This window comes from Branchiostoma floridae, chromosome 6 (genome assembly GCF_000003815.2).
Source record: "Branchiostoma floridae strain S238N-H82 chromosome 6, Bfl_VNyyK, whole genome shotgun sequence".
NCBI classification, from domain to species: Eukaryota; Metazoa; Chordata; class Leptocardii; order Amphioxiformes; family Branchiostomatidae; genus Branchiostoma; species Branchiostoma floridae.
In genome coordinates this window covers 508,320-528,066 of record NC_049984.1, presented here as the reverse complement: position 1 = coordinate 528,066, position 19,747 = coordinate 508,320, and the positions used below count along the sequence as shown (strand labels likewise).

The 19,747-nt window shown below is 42.8% G+C and overlaps 2 protein-coding genes across 2 annotated transcripts in view; both read left to right on the top strand.

The window, feature by feature from the left end:
• LOC118417382 (neurogenic locus Notch protein-like) overlaps nucleotides 1–316 on the top strand; it is a 41,408-nt gene extending 41,092 nt beyond the window's left edge. The window contains exon 34 of the mRNA XM_035822934.1: nucleotides 280–316. Coding sequence (XP_035678827.1) covers nucleotides 280–316 — 37 coding nt within the window. The remainder of the gene's footprint in view (nucleotides 1–279) is intronic.
• Nucleotides 317–14,848: 14,532 nt separating this feature from the next.
• LOC118417318 (phosphatidylinositol glycan anchor biosynthesis class U protein-like) lies at nucleotides 14,849–18,583 on the top strand. Its single transcript, XM_035822842.1, has 5 exons — nucleotides 14,849–14,895; nucleotides 16,402–16,545; nucleotides 17,096–17,220; nucleotides 17,825–17,967; nucleotides 18,281–18,583. The coding sequence occupies exons 1-5, from the start codon at nucleotides 14,864–14,866 to the stop codon at nucleotides 18,392–18,394; spliced, it is 558 nt and encodes a 185-aa protein (XP_035678735.1). The 5' UTR covers nucleotides 14,849–14,863; the 3' UTR covers nucleotides 18,395–18,583.
• The last annotated feature ends 1,164 nt before the right edge of the window (nucleotides 18,584–19,747 follow it).

Sequence of the window (19,747 nt, the reverse complement as noted above, 5' to 3'; positions counted from 1 at the left end):
GATCAGTGGCGGTTTGTTTACATCTCCGTGAAGGGGGGGGGGGGCGATTATGTGGTACTTATTTCCTCGAGGCCCTCCCTCATGGATGCCTTTGGTTATCACTTATCAGTAACGCATATTTTATTCTGATCTAAACAAACACAGAAACGCTAAACCATGTGTATAACGGTGGGGCACTACATCCTCTAATCAAACCTCGTTGTGACTAGGACGTCCTCTCTTACTTGTCTAATATTTCTTCAAAACATTTACATCTTTCCAAATTATGCCTAACAACAGTTATGGGAAGACCAGTATAGGATTCCATAAGAAATGAACCGTTAAACGCTGTTATGTGACCTTTGACCTTATAAAATACAACACGGCTGATCTCATTGACCATATTTCACCTTGAATTAAGTTAAACAATTATAACCGTCCACAATGCCCCATCTGCAAGACCGAGCTGAAGTTAGCAGCCCGTTTACCAGCACCAGTTGTGGCACGTAGACACCACGCACTCGCAGTTGCACGTACGTCGGTTTGTACCCTTAGCTTTAAAATGGTTAGACCAGTCCTGCTATGTATCTCAAGAACATCTTGATGTTTGAGTCTACACGATATGAAGAGTGTATTCATGTTTACTGTACTATACCTTGGACATTTTGTATCAAACACCCTAAGGTGCAACACGGTATCTTTAAGCTATACTACGTAATGTTTGGACAATACAGTATGTTTTTTGTTGGGTTTCGCCTGCGTGCCTGTCTTGATCAGGCGGTCCAGGGCGCGATTCATCTTTAAGTCGATCATACATGAATGTTGTGATCGAGGCACACCTCTCGTAGCTTTCTTAGCCCGGCTTGCACCGAATGGTTCTACAACTTACATAGAAATAAACGTTAAAAGGGGAAAATTTGTCATAACATGCCGGACTCAGTCCTGCATGGGGCTAATAAGTCGTGTATGTGTAGAGAGTCGTGAGCATGACAGGCCTATTTGTCACACCGAGCCAAGGGTGACTACCACATTCCAAACCAAAGATACTGTAAGTCGACAACGCATGATGAGTGTGTTCATGTTTACTGTGCACTTGGGGAAGTTTGTATCAAACACCTTAAGGTGCAGCAAAGTAACAGTAAAGATCACGGCGCTGCAATCCATGAAGATCGAGCGGGTACAAAAATAACCTGGAATCCAGTCTACCGTGGATTGGCCAGGCTAACTTCGGGACAGGAGAGTCTTTCCACCGCCGGGGTCATATACAATGACAGCAGACGAAAAAGCAAAATACTAGTAGTGCAATTTGGTGAAATTTCACCACATTCACAAGCGTGCCTCTATTGTCTCTCACTGGCTATGCCTTGTTTGTTCATTCTCAACTTTCTGTGATGAATGTGAGCACTCATTTGTTAGACATGAAAATGACGTCTAAAATAATAGGTACAACCACACCTGGAGGCATAATAAGATCTTCACCTTACGGAGACTCATGATCAGCATAGAAAACTTAGTTTCTACGTGTTGTCGGGCGTGTACGGGGTTGAAGTCTGTAATCATTACTGCTTTCGTTGGGTGTTTGGTCAACGCTGCGATATATCAAAATTCCCCCGTTACCTATTTATACAATCAAGGATAAAACCTTACAAATGTGGCCTTACAAGAGGGTGGTAGAATGCCTCGCGGGAGGTATTCATTCACACCATGTCGTATAACAGTTCTCTCGAAGGCGATTAATCTATATGCAAAACAAATGGCTTCTGCTGTTAGGCCGACAAAAGATCTCTCAACGTTATGACACCGGCCTTTTCCTTTGATAGCGATATGTGATGTGTCGAGCGATTGCATACCAAAGGAAGTTCTCACTGTAGCCGCCCAAGTAATACTAGTAGTTAGATCATGGGAGTGGCCTGACAATGTGGGGACCCCAACAAACTCCAAGGGTGGCGGAGCAGTACCAAATCCACACATTCAGGTTACTCCCAGGATCTAACTGACTTAGAACATGGCCATCTTTCCGAAGCAAAAATACACTTTTTTTAGTCATTTAGAAACATGCAGTTTTCCTAGCTAGCGGACAGACAGGCTACATTCTTCTCCTATTTCTCATTCATGACCCTGGTGATGGCGCCTCACACCTTTTGCTCATGAGGGTTGTGTGAAATTCATGTCTGGTTTTACAACACTTTTTTGCACCACAATGCCATTGTTTTTTGGGTGTATGTCAGTTTGATCCCAGTTCCCAACCTGACCTCAAATGAAAGGAGTCGGCCCAAAATTAGCACCTTGCCGCGGCCTTTGTTTTGCGATGTTAAACCCTGCTGTGTCCTATTGTTCCGGCGTGCCGGCGGCAGTCCTTTGTAAGCCATGTTTGACTCCCCATAAAAGCCGCATAATGAGCCAGTCATGACCTCATGGCAGCGGCAGGGACCGAGGCCGGCCCTATTAGAAGTCCAGCACCGGAAAAGTTAAGCACTGGAAATCCAGTGCTCGCATTGGGTTCAGCACTGGAATTCCAGCGCTGAGGGAGTATGAGCACTGGAACAAGGCCGTTCAGCACTGGAAAACCAGCGCTGACGTTTGTTCAGCACTGGAAAACCAGTGCTGAGGCCGATTCGACCCATTGATTCAGCACTGGAACACCAGTGCGGAGACCGTTACTTTTGTATACTTGCTTGTCAATAAGAGTGAACAATAAAAACAATGCCGATAGTCGGTTGGGTGTATGTAAATCAAGACCAATTTGCACCTTAATGTTAATGTTTTTTTTTTCAAAAGTGAGTCGAAGATGGTTCAAAAGGGACAAATTATGAGCCGACTCCTTCCCCTCTTTCAACCTCCTTGGTAGGACGTGGCATGTCTGGAAGGCCAATTTCTCGAGTATGTTCAGCCGTTTTCACAGTATTTTAGGACGAGTTCCGTACACAGCCCGACACGTCTGAGTTCCAGCTTGAGCTGGCGGACGTTTTGCTGCAGCCTATTGGCATCTCTGCCGAACTGTTCTGTAGTTTTGATACTGACCAGTTCCTGCCAGACAGACCGGCCAGACTGCCCCCTCCCCTATTTCATTCACCCAGCTGGTGCAACCGTTCTGACGAGCTGTCCTGTTCCCAGTTCGACCCCTTCCTGGTAGACCACATCATGCATTATCTTCTGCAATTTTAGTATGTTTCTCGTTTATGGAAGTATTGATTGTATGCCTCACGTTTGCCTCGTTTTTATCAATTTAACGCGCATGATTTTATGTAGCATCTCTACTTTTTAAAGTTTTTCTTTACTATTTTGGAACTTGTTCCCTAGCTTGATGTAACCAAGGAGGTTATATTTTTCATGTCTTTGATGTAGCGCTGTTTGTACATTTTCTTGTTACAAGAAACTTTTTATTATTGTCTTGTTCGTTTTCTGACTTTCTTTCATGACCGTTAGAATTTACTTTGTTTATGTTATGAATAAAGATGTTCAGTAACATAGGTTGATTTACTGTTTCCATTTTTGTTAATTCTTTAATTGCTTTTATTTGCATGAGAAAGGTGGGCGTCTCCAACTTAGTCAATTTATTCGTTGGTTGGTACATCCCTACGCCTAGGGAGACCAGTCAGTTGAATGGTGGACGTCTCCAACTTAGTCAATTTATTCGTTACTTAGTACACCCCTACCCCTAGGGACACCATACTATGTGGATTTAGAATACTGGATGTGAATTAGTTTTCTTCTGATATAACGGCAACTGGGAAATACAGACGGGATCCCGTTCTTGTATACGCGAACGTGTAACACGTCTGCAGGGACACCACCCAGGGAAGTTTAATACCGGATAGGACATGGGTTAAAATCCCTGCTAATTATCAACACTAATGGTGTCAAAAGGTTTTGAGCGTTCTGTTTAAATATCTTAAATGTAAAAGTACAAAAACTTTTCAAATCCCCGGGAAATAAGAGAATGTGCATGTTGTCACCCGCAGATTTTCATGCGCAACTTTTCACGCACACAAAACCCCATCTCTGTTAGCGCAAGGAGCTTTTATCAGTGATAAAAGCTCCTTGGTTAGCGTAAAAGTTTAGATGTGAAGTCTTGAATTTTCGTGAAACATGCATAAAAGTTCCGTTGTCGTGGTTTTCTAGGTGTTTGGTCGACATACTATCTATCTGACACAGTGACTAAATTTGTCACATCGCCGGATTCTGAGAATCACCACGATAATTTTTGCCATCTGTTCTACTCTTCGTTCCGTACACCTACAGTGCAGTCAAGGCCACTCTGACATTTCATACGTACCCCCTGGCCCTAGCCTGTGTTTACACAAGCTCTCTCGCCGGCTGGGCTTAATGACCCCCTCCCCATATAGGGTGGCGGCAATTGTAGGGCCGGCCGCTAGGGGCTTGATTTTAGTCAGGCTACCCCTGGCCCCAGCCCTGGTCGTAACTCATTTTCTGTGACAGCTAATTGCAGCAGATTTGGCCAAACATCCTCCCCTGATCTCTGGCATCTTTGAACCACAACCAGATTTTTTGCCTCCATGGTTTCGGCTTTAAAAATCTCCAAACCGTGCTCATGTAGTGTCATGTCCCGTGCCTTTTCTTTGCCAAATTGTACCAACCCCCTTCCCCACCGACTCACGTTAAACATCCAAGTTGAGAACGGAGTGCCAGAGTGAATCGTGAACCTTAAATCGTTTCTGCCATGTTTGGGTCAAATCATGAGGTTTTGTTAGATCATTCTACCTATGCACAATGCATTTCTTTCCCGCTATAGTTGCAGCGTGTAACATGGATACCCTAGTTCTCTCTGTTAAAATGTCAATACATTCGTGTGTGGTTGTTACAAGACATGTTGGTATGTGTTTTGATAGAAGATAAATGTGGCGGAGTGGATACAAACGTGTTTTATTTTGTATCTAATCAGAGCAGTATATACCTCAGAGTAGCAATCCCCATTTAGACACATTTGGGAACAGTAAATTGGGGGTCAGTAAAACCAGGACTGTTAATGGAAGTTTTTAATTTGAAATGACTCAGTATTTGATGCATGATAAACAAAAATCAACTAAACTATTCGATTAATCACTAGACAGTGGATAAGATGCCTAGTTTGAGACGGATTATCAGGGCGAGTTGCGAGTTATTTATCGTTTATACATCGCAAGTTCATTTCGCCGATGCCTTAGAAAATATGGATCGCGACACCATATTCCCATATGTACTGATACATCCCGGATCAATGACAAGCTGAAAGGGAACAGTGTCGCTTATTATTGTTAAAAGATTAGATAATATCAGTACGGGCGAAAATCATAGGGCCGACTGTTGAAGCACACCACAAGAAAGACGGTCCAAGAATTCATTATTTAAATACGCTTCGTCAATTAACAGGAAACATTGTAGCCGTTAAAACTTAGCACTAGTTTTTAAGGTAGGCATAAAAGGGTTTAAATGTTTTGATTCGCTATTGTTGTTTTTAGCGTTTTAGGTTGCAATGTAGCAATCGTAAAGTACCCCCTTTTTGATAGGTACATCTCAATCTCCCGTTTTGATAGTTGGTTGCGTCTGAATCGCCCCCGTTTGGATAGTTACGACAGAAACAATGTTTTGAAAGGAATGAATTTGAACGACAAGCTGTGTTGATGTAAACTCCTGTAAAAGCAGGAATTCCTTGTATTAAAAGCAGACCGCATGATTTATTGTCACCGGACCACCATGGAAATGACAAGTCTGTGTCATCTGTGCCATGTGGTGCTGGCTTTTCGTCACACCCGCCACAAGCGTTGTGCTAATCAGAAACGGTCTGTTGAACTGCCTTTTGTTTAGAGCCAGGCCTTCCAGGCGGTCCGGACTGCCGGACACTGGCACATGCGGGACACATTTTATTCCTCAAGCGGTCATTCTTTCTTAGCACGGCGTGGTGGGAAGAACGAACATTGCTATTGTAACAGTGGGTTCTAGCGCTGCCAAACTGACCACGCCAACAGCTCTTGAGCTTTTGTTGTTGTGGTTAGCACGTGTGATTTGTGATCCGGCTGTCCGGGTTCGGCGCGGGTTCGAATCCCGGGAGTCGGGATGTTGTTTATTTCTGTTCTGACTCGCCCCTCTAGTTGTTCACTGGTTCCCATGCCGATCCTGTGAGTAACAGGCTAGCGGATGTGCCATACAGGGATGTGTGTGTTTTGCAAACCTCTTCATATTACTCCTTTCTTTCCTGGTCATTAGAGAAGCAGTTAGAAATAAAATGTATCTCGTCTTCCACCGGTTTTGCAATACAATGATTACAGGTTCTTTCGCTCACGGGTAGCTAGTTTGCATATTGCCGATCTGACCTCGATATTATCTAGTGATGTTAAATAAGTTTCCATTGAGTATCCCTTCTTTAGTTTCTTAAAGAATCTTAACTTACCATTATCTATAGACAGTCTATGAGAAAATGTCTGTATGTACAATTGCTTATTAACACAATTTAATCGGACTCAGGTATAGCTTTGAGTGTTTGTTCTTCTAAAGTGGTTAACATTGTCATCAAGTGACATACGTCTGTGTATTTAAGTGTGATTCTTCCCTTGTATTTAAAGAGTGAGATAGAGCCAGCTTAACAAATGGTAGCTTACGAGGTAATAACTCATGTACGCCATACATTGTGGATTACGATTCGTGTGTGATTGATGCAACACATGTTGGTGTGTATCTGCATACAAGATGATGGGGCAAAGTCCTTTATTTTTGTATCTAATTACTAGTATAAACCTCGGAGATGCAATGTCTAGTCACATTTTGGAAAAAGAAAATAAGAGGTCAATATAACCAGGACTGTTACCGGAGATACTGAATTTAACATCGCCCAGTATATGATGCATGATCAAAAATATCAACTAAACTACCCGATAAGCGCACCTCAGAGAAGACGGTACAAGATATATCTATTGTTTTACGCTTCGCCAATAAACAGGAAACATTGTAGCCGTTAAAACTTAGTACTAATTTTTAAGGTAGGCATGAAAAAGTTCCGGGTTATAATGTTCTGATTCGCTGCTATTGCTTTTAGCGTTGTTAGGTTGCAATATACCCATCGTAAAATAGATCCTTTTTGGTTACATTTCAATCCCCGTTTTGAAAGCTGTGACTATATCGTCCCCGCTTGGATAGTTAAAACAAACAAAACGGGCGGTCCCTGGCCGTCGTCTGGACATCGTCTTGGGATTGGTCACCGTGCTGACGTCAGTCTGTAAACATTGACAAATAGGAACTGCACAAGTACATTTTCCAACCAATGGCAGCCCTCAGAATAGCGTCAGTTTGCTTCCCACTAAAGATCGATCCGGGACAAGGTCGGCCGAGTTAGATGGCTCGCCGGAAAGGTCGGCCGACATGCACAAGCGACTCAATTTCGGTGAGAGTACCTTGCTAATGATAGCATGTATTATGTGTATAATAGATACGTCACAAGTTGTTAAGAGTGACTAGAGCTAAATAAACCGAGAGCGTTACGATGTGAATCGTACCAGGTGGATTTTGGGACTGTGTGCTTGGGTTGAGTAACACTGCCAACCTTAATTTCGTGGGCCCAAATCTTACCCCAAACCGCCCGAGACCTTGGTCTTCAAAAAGTCCGCCAACATCACGTTTCGGCAAGATAAAATATGAGTCCCATATTAACGGCATTATAGTTTTGGCATTTTTACAGCGTATTGCTGTGTAGGAATTAGTCTTCATCTGTGACCGTGTTTCGCCAGAGTTTTTTGATTTTGTTTAGAGAATATCTTTCAACGTGGAAACTTCTTGGCAGTTTGTTACTCATACCACATGTTGTTTACGGCACAACCAGGCACAACCCTTTTGTTTTTGATCGGCCGAAGATATCAGCGCTCCATGAGGCCCTCCTGTGGAATTCCATTCGCCACCTTGCCGCCGCCGAACAACAAACGCTTCTGTTTCTCGTGGTCATATTCATCTGTTTCCCGTGGTCTTAAAGTAAAAGATACGATTTGTTACCGGGGTCCCCGTTCTCAATCATCTTTTTCTCTGCGTTTCACTCACCCTTTATCGTCTGTGGACTAGTACAGTCAAGCACGTATCCACAGTTCTATAGTAATACTGCTGAGCACGAGTCGTCAATTAACCGACGATTGCCGGAACTGCCATACTCCCATCCGTCCTCCGATCGCCCGCCGTCTTATCACTCTGACTGTAGCCAAAACGGTACCGGTAATCTGATCACCCATTGTCCTCCAAGCAGTTTAATAGCGGTGAGCGTACATGCGACTTATTTCATTCTGTCTTATTACAGGCTGGTGATGATATAGCCGTTGTATACAGGATGCTTTTCCAATCACCTTTACCACCCTTCCACACGTAGAAGTTGGATATCTCTTGCAAATGCAGCCGTTTTACTTGTATGATGGACGAAATATTCTGTATGCTGGTTTACGCAACCCGACGTAACAGTGTACTGCATTTTAGACCCGATAGCCGTCGCTTGTGGCTTTTAAGCCGACATGTATATTGATATTGTGATGTGCCTTCGATCATGCGAAGCCAAGCCGAGAAAGAATATTTTGTGTCATTATTTCTTATTCACGGTGGTACATTTTATTTCTGAAACTTCTTTAATGATTCAAAACTCGGGCTACACCAAAAGGTAAATGATAATGCACTTTTGTGCCCTTTGGTTATAAGAGAAATAGACCTCATCGGTCAAAGTAACAGCACGTTAGCATCACGAGTATTGTTGTCTGGCTGCACAAGCGTTATCGCCGGTGCAATGAGACGAGTGGGAAAAGTCTTCGCCATGCATTCGGTACGTCGTAAGTTCGATCCCCGGCCAATATAGTATGACGTGTTAAATGGTCGTGCTAATTTCTCAGCTTAGCACTCAGCATTCGGGAAAGAGTATGTAATTTGAACACACACCACAGCCAGTGTCCTGGCCCCCTACTGTAGTAATTGCATTTGTTTGGCCCAGGGTTACTCCAAGAACATGGGCGCCGCCCTATGCACCATGGAGCGGGAAGGACTTTGACTTGACATGACAATATAAGCGCTGTAATTCAATATGTATCACTTTTGCTATAAATTATATCTGAATTACTTTGATGCCTTACATCACTACCGACGGCCTGTAACTAACAGAAAACAACACTTTACCGATCCAGACATACAAAAGTTGCTAAGTTAGTATCACTATTGCAAAAATACTTCATATCAATCCTTTCTCACAATCTGTCCCCACAGGTGAACGCCGGCATGACAACCCCCAGGTTACAGGAAGAATCGACTGACAAGTACACCCCTTTGTCGCGATGGTTTGGTAACCAAATGAACATCACAGCAATAAGAAAAAAAGGGATTCAAGCGTCACACAACCATACAAAATGAAATAACAGAAAGATATGAAATAAAAACCTTCAAACGAAACAAAACAATCCTCATACATACACGACATCATTACGCCGAATGGTCAAGCAAAAAATATAACTGACCCACAATTCTACCCTAACGATACATAATATCGGGTATTTTGTTAAAAAATGTAATGTGCTGTATACTTGATGGTGAAACGAGTATTAAAACATGAAATCCTGGTTTATAACATCGGTCACGTCATCTTATTATACGCCATACCCAAAGCAGACTAAAGTCACACACAAAAACAAATTCCCTAGGGAATACCCGTAGAAAATACCCGTAGAAAAAAAATACCCGTAGAAAAATTCCTTGCATGCCTGCGGAATTCCTAGAATTCCTGTCAAACGGTCGCACACTATAAACATTAGGCTCGCCCCTGAGGCGTCGCCAAAAAAAAGTAGTAGTAGTAGTAGTAGTAGTAGTAGTAGTAGTAGTAGTAGTAGTAGTAGTAGTAGAAGTAGAAGTAGTAGTAGTAGTAGAGTCATACAGTGTATTACAGCACTTTGGGGGTTATACCACCTTTTACAGGGCGGCTGCGGGCATACCCTTTTCTTCTAGCTGAATACAAGACGGGGATGCGCCAGGTCTCCCGTCCGGATGAATGATGTAAATCACCGTGTGGCTGATACGGTATGGAGGTAGATTATATGCAAATTACTTTATGCAGAAGCTTTATTGTCACAACAAAAAGTAAAGTGACTTTCTTCAAATACAATTCAATCTCCACAACTGGATAAAAACGGAGATTTAATTCCGGAAGTTTCGAGTGACATCCGTCATTAGAATGAACTGGCAGAACAATCCAATACAAGTGCAGCTAAGGCCATGTTGATTTGATTATATGGATGACATCCTCCGGGAACTCCAAAATTGATGCGAGCGAGCGAATAAAAAAAAGTTTGGCCAAAAAAACGTTGCCTTCAGTATGTAATCAAAGTGGCCAGGAAGGTTGAACATAGGACTAAACGCACATAGTGTGGTATACCAACAGTTAGGTTTAGGGACTAGTACATATGCGGGTGCATAACATTTTTTTCTTCTTGGACCAATGCGAAAAAAAAACAGACCTGAAAAAAATCAGAGGAACAGGTTTCGCCAATTACAAAATTGACACACTAGATCTATGTCGGCAGGCGTTTGGGGTCTTGCCAGGGGCCAAGAAGACAACAAGAGTGAAGTCAAGTAGAGTTTATTGTCAATTGTAGGAAGTTTCTACAGTCAAAGGTACAGAGACAGTTAGCCTTTATTACACGGAGATGGGATTTTAAAATGCCAGTGGGAGTCCAATAATCCACCAAACAGATTCCAGAAATCAGGTCCAGGTTCAAGTCCGGACCTAGAAATGATCCTCTGGACCTGAACGGGACCTATACTTGAATTCTCTGTACTGGTACCTCCCCCTACCAACAATAGATTTTTTTCTTTCTGCCCTTTCACATTTTATTCTTTGACTTAAGATTTATTTTGGCAATCTATGGTATTAGTTATCTGTTTTCTGATACTTTTTTGTCAATCTATGGAATATTTGTGCTCATTTTACAGCTGATTTGCACAATTTACTGTGTGGTCGAAAACTTTTTTTGGGGGGGGGGGGGGAACGGCCGAAAATTGGTGCGAGCGCGGATGTCATCCATATAATCAAATCAACATGGCCTAACTAGAAAAAATGGTTGTACATGTCAATTCACTAACTCCTAAGGATCGTATGCAAATGTCACTCAAAAGTCTGGCGGCTGGCTGTGCTGAAGCTTAATAAGTGTAAACACAGCCTGGCGGGTAAATATGATCAGACCGCACCTTTGTACCGTCTGGCTTTCATCAGCGCCCTTTGCGGCTTGTTTGTGAATTGCACCCAAAGTGACGCTACCAACTAATGTCCTTTCTGGGGTCAACAACAAGGTCTCAAAGTAGCTAATCACCATAGTAAAGCAGCAGGTGCTATACCTGCTCATGTTTGTAAAGTAGGTTTTGCGACAACTTTTGATAAGCATGAAGTGACGAAGTTTTGCTGACATAAATGAAAAATACAATGCTACCCAACACCAGGTACGCTATATGGTCAAACAGTAGTAGTCAACTTCAGTTTAATGTATAGGTATGACTTGTATGTTTTACAATACCAAACGCTTGTCTCACCACGGCATTTCAAGCCCTGATTCCTCTAATGTCTTACAGCATACCTGCAGCCATGTTGGATCAGAAAACCGTCCCTGGTGTTGTTTATCCGCTAACTTTGCCGTGTAGACGGGACAACCGAACTCTCCAACATGGCGGCCGCCGCCCCATCACGAGACGAACAGGTGCGTCAGACTGGAGACTTTGAACCTTCATCACCAAACTTTACTGTGTTTGCCGTCCCACTCGGAGCTGGTAAATCAACACCTGCCGTGATAAGCAGGGACAGTTCAAACAGCGGAACAAAGAAAGGCGCGTGTAAATTCCACGACAGTCATATTCGTGCTCTTAACTCTCCCAAAATGTTAGGTTTGGTTTTTCGCTCTTGGAGACGACCCGCTAAACATTTCAGGCCGTCGTGCCGCACTTTACTCAACAAAGCCAAGTACCAACATAGATCCACACTTTGCACATCCAAATACACGCAAGGAAATCGCCCGACTCAGTTTCAGGCAAGTATTTCATATCCTTTGTTTTGTTGTGATGAAACTTCAACATTGAGCGTTTGACCATTTCAGCAACAGTATACTGATTCTTCCATTTTCTGATGTTCAGAACCGTAAATTGCAATTGTTCTCGGTTCACCCTTTAAAAATTAATAAAAAATATTGCCAACATCGACCTCAAATATCAAAAACAATATTTTCTACAGATAACAGGCATGTATTGTGCCGCATTTAACCTTAGAGGGGTGAAATGTACTCCCAAAGATGGCATACTTATGTCTGCAATACAGCCTAAGTATAGAGTAGAATGCCCAGCTGGCACCACCTGCAGTCTCGTTCTGGTGCCATGACCCCGGAAATCCAACATGGCCGCCATAACTGGAATTAAGCCCAATGAAAAGTAAGCGACCGTTGACGACACACACGTCTGTTCTCAGGGTTGGCTGATCAAAACTCAACGTTTATAAAACCAAGTACTTTGGTCTGCTGTCCACAATTTAACGATTGAATCATTCAAAATGTCACTATTGTAAAGTATACTGACGGGAGGTGCGGTAACATGACACGCTTTGTCACGCGCTCAAACTCATGGCCCGGCTTTGATGGATGAATGACACATTCATTGAAGAACATACTTGGGTAAGGAATGCACCATTTTCACGAGCCTTTCACGGCACGCTGCGAGGCGTTTTCGGCAATGTGTATTCCGATTTTGTGCCATAACAGCGTGTCCTAACTTAACATGCTTTTGTAAGTTTGTTCTCTTGCATTTTATGATATTTCAGCTTTCTTTGGCAGTAAAGTTGTGATTGTGTGTAATTTTTTTCTATCGCGAGGACTGTATTGCACGACCCAGCTCAGGTTTTCACAGAAAAATGAGCTGAACGCGACGGCCCGACTAACACATTTGTTACGAAAAAAACGACACCACCAACGCAAACAAAACTTTGTCTACTTATTGCAAATTATAGTATTATACGTTTAAAAGTTTCATTTTTATAGACTATACGAATCATACGTTTATAGTGTTACAAGTCTTTAGAGCGTTCGCTCGTCTGCAACCTTCAAGGCCACACTTCCGCAGGAAACAAAGACAGCGATATTTATGTAACAGTTGTTTTCATTGTCGATTTTCTACATTTGAAGACCCATATTTGTATTGTTTTGTGAAGCTTTATTTCTTATGTGTATGACAGTTGTGTGACTGATTGGTACAGGCCGCCAATACGCAGTGACCGGTGACCGCAGTGATTCGGTGCTACCAACATTAATGTTGAAAGTCTATCCAAACAAGAAAGCTTCTGAAAAAAGCTGGCCGGTGCGTATTTTGGAAAAAGCCTGGATGTTAAACAAAATCACACGAAAAAAAGAGTTTTTAAACATCGAATTACTGAATTGGTCTTTCTTCTATTAAAAAAACGCTACATGAGATTTGTCTAACAAAGAAAAAAAAATTAGCAAGTGGGGTTCGAACCTACGATCTACGGTTGGAGAAGCCAACTAAGATAGGTACCGTGCTGTAGACCGCTCGGCCACGCTGGCACGATTACGCAATAGCACGTATAGAAGAGCTATTTGTTTAAATTGACCGATCCATGCATCCATGCATTCATGAATGCATCCATGCAACCGCTTCTCCCGTCTCATAGCTACGCACCGGCAAAAATGGAAATGAATCAATAAACAACTCTACATACATTTCATTTAACGGCAGGGTTCTACGCTAGTATGTCAGCAAAGAGTGATGTTTTGAAGTTAGGGAACTATCAGCAACAATGTTTATAGACAATAACTGGTCTTCTAAACAACAAATGGGTTCAAAGTAAGGAACAATTCAACATTTCTGCTCAACGTTTCAACGTTTATTTTACATGCTCCACTTGATGAGGTAATCTACTGAGACACCACCAGTGCTCCACAAACAACTTGTGCAAACTTGTGGCTGCAGCAAAACTACTGCCTGTGGAACTGGTGTCGCATAAATTGTGAGAATAAAATCCTTGTACAACACCCCAAATGACTGCTCTAACAGGCAGCTACAGCATCTATCGTAACTAATTTATTGCTACACAACAATTTGACCATGACGAATTGTTCAGGGGTGGGAATCACCTGATATTTGTATCGTTTGGGTCCATCGATTGGCTGTACTCCACAAGGGGGTTTGTGTAAGTAGTTACACCATGGAGTGGCTGTACTCCACAAGGGGGTTTGTGTAAGTAGTTACACCATGGAGTGGCTCTACTCCACAAGGGGGTTTGTGTAAGTAGTTACCATGGAGTGGCTGTACTCCACAAGGGGGTTTGTGTAAGTAGTTACCATGGAGAGGCTGTACTCCACAAGGGGGTTTGTGTAAGTAGTTACCATGGAGTGGCTGTACTCCACAAGGGGCTTTGTGTAAGTAGTTACCATGGAGTGGCTGTACTCCACAAGGGGGTTTGTGTAAGTAGTTACCATGGAGTGGCTGTACTCCACAAGGGGGTTTGTGTAAGTAGTTACACCATGGAGTGGCTCTACTCCACAAGGGGGTTTGTGTAAGTAGTTACCATGGAGTGGCTGTACTCCACAAGGGGGTTTGTGTAAGTAGTTACACCATGGAGTGGCTGTACTCCACAAGGGGGTTTGTGTAAGTAGTTACACCATGGAGTGGCTGTACTCCACAAGGGGGTTTGTGTAAGTAGTTACCATGGAGTGGCTGTACTCCACAAGGGGGTTTGTGTAAGTAGTTACACCATGGAGTGGCTGTACTCCACAAGGGGGTTTGTGTAAGTAGTTACACCATGGACTGGCTGTACTCCACAAGGGGGTTTGTGTAAGTAGTTACACCATGGAGTGGCTGTACTCTACAAGGGGTTTGTGTAAGTAGTTACACCATGGAGTGGCTCTACTCCACAAGGGGGTTTGTGTAAGTAGTTACACCATGGAGTGGCTGTACTCCACAAGGGGGTTTGTGTAAGTAGTTACACCATGGAGGGGCTGTACTCCACAAGGGGTTTGTGTAAGTAGTTCAGCTCAGCAATACTAACCAGGTTTCCAGAATACGCTTCTCATGCCTTGCTAACAATGTCAGTGTTGGAGGGTGCTGTCCTGTACATTTCTCTCCCTGGGGTGCCTTTACAAAAGCTACATTCCTCAGGACCTCGGGAAGCTGAGAAGTGCAGAAGTCTGTCCTGGTCACCACTGTGCCTTATTCTGATGGAGCCATGAATGGTTGTCTTGTGTCACCCTTCAGATCTGTCTGTACTGAACTTTGTCTTTCTCTGCTCTTCTGTCTCCAGCCGCTTCTTAGAGACGGCCTGTCTTCAAAATGTTCACCACTTATTCTTGCCTTGTTCTTCAAGATGCCTTAAGTCGTCTTCAGCAGTGCTGCCTTAAAGCCTTTCACACCTTTACATTCTTGAAATGTAATCTTGTGAAGATCTTCAACACCTTGTACCTGTGTGTGTAGAAGGAACTGTTACAGCAGAACCCTGAGGAAGACTGTCTCACCTGTCCTCTCTACCTTTACCTGTGTGTCTATAAGGAAGAGCGGGTCAACCCTGTGTCTTCTCTGTCTTATGTTCTTGCTTGTGTGTCTAGAAGGAACAGCAGCTGCACCCTGATGAAGACTACATCACCTCTGTCCTGCACACCTTGCTGTCCTACGCCCTCTGGCTGTCCTCTCTGCTGTTCCTGTCCTTCCTCTGTTTCCTGTCCTGGGATTTCCTCTCCGCCACTGTGGGGTTTGTGTGAGTGTCTCTGTTCTGCCACTGTCGGGTTTGTGTGAGTGTCTAATCTCTGTTTGGGTACTGTGGGGTTTGTGTGAGTGTCTAGTCTCTGTTTGGGTACTGTGGGGTTTGTGTGAGTGTCTAGTCTCTGTTTGGCTACTGTGGGGTTTGTGTGAGTGTGTAGTCTCTGTTTGGCCACTGTGGGGTTTGTGTGAGTGCCTAGTCTCTGTTTGGGTACTGTTGGGTTTGTGTGAGTGTCTAGTCTCTGTTTGGGTACTGTGGGGTTTGTGTGAGTGTCTAGTCTCTGTTCTGCCACTGTGGGGTTTGTGTGAGTGCTTTAGATTTGTCTAGTGTGTCTATTTGGTCATGGGAAGGTCTTAGAATACATGATTTAACTGTGGTACGCATTGTCAGAACAAAATAGTGTTATATACCTTCAGATTTTTTCCCATATGTACAACTGTAGTTCTCATTAGAGTTTCCCTTTTATCTGTTTTATCTCCAACGTTTATGCTATTTTTAAGCATGCTTGGTATGCCAGCTGAGCTTGCAATAAACATGATTATGGGAATATCTCCAATAGAGTGCCTACATGCATGTATCCATCGTACCCAATAAAATTCTCAGCCTTTAAGCTTCGTCTATCAGGTGACATGAGTCCTGATAAGCATGTCTTAACAAGTATAACCCCCTCCCCCCTGCAGGATGCTAGCCCCCGACCTGACCCCCAACATGGGCCTGTTCTGGTACTTTTTCACGGAGATGTTCGAACATTTCCGAATCTTCTTCCTCTGCGTGTTCCAGCTCAACGCAGTCTTCTATGTCATTCCTCTCGCCATCAAACTCAGGTAGGAACGCAGGAAGCATAAAGAATATTTTAAATTCTACTTGGTGCATCAGTCATGCAGTGTCTCAAGTAAAAAGTGTGAACAGTGTAAATGTATCTCCATAGGGACCACCCTATGTTTCACCTACATTTTAGTGACTGCAGTATTGAGGCAGAACTTTTGTTCTGGTCACCTGATTTATGTAAGAAACATGTTGGTCCCCCAAGGCTGACTTTGAAGAAACTTATTTAGTCAGAATCTGGTCTAGAGGGCCCGGGACTTCTCACTGCGATGAAAGACAGACTGTTTTGGAGGTCAGCCTTTACTTGCTGCACCTCAAAATAGAGGATGAAAGATGATGATGATGAGTATTGAGGTGTGGGTAAGTGTGCATGTGTGTAAGTGGATAAAGTTTAACATTGTAAGTGTGAACATATTAAGTGGAAAAGATAAAACATTGTAAATGTGAACATATTAAGTGGATAAAATAAACATTGTAAATGTGAACATGTTAAGTGGATAAGATAAAACACTGTAAATATGAACATGTTTGAAACTTTCTGCACTGTAGGGACCACCCCATGTTCCACCTGCACCTGTTAGTGGGCCTGACTGCAGTGTTTAAGTCGTACCCGACGTTCGGAGATGCAGCTCTGTTCCTGTCCCTGCTGCCGGTGTGGGGACACTGCTTCAAGTGTGAGTACTCCTTATATACACCACTGTGCAGCTGGTAGGCAAAAATGTAGGCAATGAATTTGCTTCATTGTTTGTGAACCCCAGTGCTTGACAAGGAACCATCTGATACTACATTTTGCTGATTGCTTAACCTAAAGGTCTGTCTCAAGTGTGAGTATAAGGAGTTTGCAAAGCATAGATTTGAAGTTTTCCCATCATGTACAAATGTTGTTCCTTGTTTCTAGAGTGGAATTTTGACATGCTGTGCCATATTCATGTAGTCAAACATAAACTAGCTATAGAAACAAATATGATGTCATGTTTCAGACATGTGTAGGGTACAGTTATACAAGTGTGTGTTACAGGCATTATTAACCTGTTCTTGGTGGTGTGTATGTGGCTGCACAGCATCACATGAGAGTGTACAGTAATGTGTGCACTATACAGTAATGTGTGTACTGTACCCTGATGTGTGTAATATTTGTTTGTTCCAGACATGAGGAACCTGTTCCTGGTGGTGTGCATGTGGCTGTACAGCATCACATGTGTGTACAGTAATGTGTGCACGCTGATGTGTGTACAGTAATGTGTGTACACTGATGTGTGTAATGTTTGTGTGTTTCAGACATGAGAAACCTGTTCCTAGTGGTGTGCATGTGGCTGTACAGCATCGTGCTGGCTCCCGTCCTCTGGCATCTCTGGATCTACTACGGCAGCGCAAACGCTAACTTCTTCTACGCAGTCACGCTGGCGTACGCAACAGCACAGGTATGGGTGGTCATGGGGAACATTTGTTTTCAATTTCTTGAAATATAAAAAAAGATTGAAATTTGAGTGTTGTCTGTTTTAAGTAACATTTATCAATTGCATAAGTACAGTCATCTAAGTTATTACATTTGCAGCAATGTTCATGTTAGTGTCATTCAGCACCAGGGACATTCCCACTGCCATTTCCATCCCTGTCCCTGATGCTGAATGACACTGGCAGTGTCAGTCATTTAGCACCAATGTTAGTGCGAATGTGTGAAAGTTGTTACTCGGAAATGCAATTTTTCCACATCTTCCCTCCCGTCCCCTGCAGATTTTCCTGCTGACAGACCTCCTGTATGCCTTCTTAAGACGAGAGTTCCACCTGCGACACGGGCCGGCCCCCAAGGAGGGCCAGGGGATGCCCATCCTCATGAACCTCAAGTGACGTCTCAGCCTACATCATTTCCATTTCAACACTGTCCAGTTGTGTGCTTTGTCTTCTGTACATAAACGTTTCTCATCAAACTGTGGGTGCAATCTTACAGGGGTATCCCATTGGTCTGCTGACTGCTGTACATTGGCGGCCTTTCTGTGTTCTAAATAGAATTTGTGTTAAACTTGACAGACAAGAGATTTGTTAGACAAGAGATTTGTTATTTTTATCAAGGAAATTTGTCGGGCTCACTTAGCCGCAGCGACAAAGCCAACGTAACACAGTCTCAGTGAGATTCGTGCTTTAGAGTGTATATTTTGATCTGAATACTTTTCTTTGCATGAACCTTTAGGTGACGTTGCATGAGGACCTAAACAATTATGTTTAACTTAGTGTCAGTGTGTGGCAGAGACTGTCATTCTCGTATAGGACTGTTTAGCCACAGTCGACGCTGTAGGGCGGATATCAATTAGGATTTTACCATGGTCAATATTGACTGAAGGAGGCCATATACATACAGTGCTGTGTCAGTGCAAAATTGCTGATATTTCCTCGCAGGATTTCATTGTGATAGAAATTGTGTCACTGTTTTTTTCTCATCAGATGAAATCTGTGTACAAATATGTTTTTAATATCCTGTGGAGATGAGTTTTTTTTCTATTTAATAAATGGGCAACATGAGAAGAAAGAGTCGTTGTGACCATAAGATTTGTGCTTGCATGTCGTATTTATTGAAGATGTCTGTCTACATGTCTATGTCTATTAAATGTCATGGAGTACACATTGGTGGATTAGAAAGTATTGTGTAGGAAAGTTTATCATAGACTTAAAACATTACATAGGCTTTGGCAAGAAAACATGACTCGATATCCCATACTGGTGTCTCACTCTTTTTACTACAGACACATTCTGCATACAAAGTTGGTGTTTCTCAACCTCATTAATTACAAATCTGTAGCTACTGCTGTTATACATAAGTAACTGCTATATACAATAAACAATGTACATAGCACAAATGTAAACAACATGCACGCACATGCATGTGTTAGCAACCTACACTACTGTTAACAATTTGTCACTCATTGTTTACTAGTAACGCCAGTATTATTCCTATATAAACAAGATGAAGGAGATGGAGTTTGCATGGAAACCCCTATGTGTTCAATGTGAACCTTGTCTATTTGTGTACCACATACAGAGTAAATTGATGTTGATTGGTAATATTGCACTTTAATCAATCAATCAATTTCAAAATCTTCGTGGTAGTCCGGTCCGCAATTCACACAAAGCTGTCAATTAAAGGTCATGCTATGTTTAAATGTCCTCAGAGATGGGGCACTCAGTACAGTCCCCGGGATGTCATTC

Excerpts from the sequence above, each read along its gene's own strand:
- LOC118417318 (XM_035822842.1), top strand. The coding sequence starts at position 14,864 with ATGGAGTGGCTCTACTCCACAAGGGGGTTTGT. Across the intron at positions 14,896-16,401 it reads TACTCCACAAGGGGGTTTGT|GATGCTAGCCCCCGACCTGA; the intron begins GTAAGTAGTTAC and ends TCCCCCCTGCAG. Across the intron at positions 16,546-17,095 it reads CCTCTCGCCATCAAACTCAG|GGACCACCCCATGTTCCACC; the intron begins GTAGGAACGCAG and ends TCTGCACTGTAG.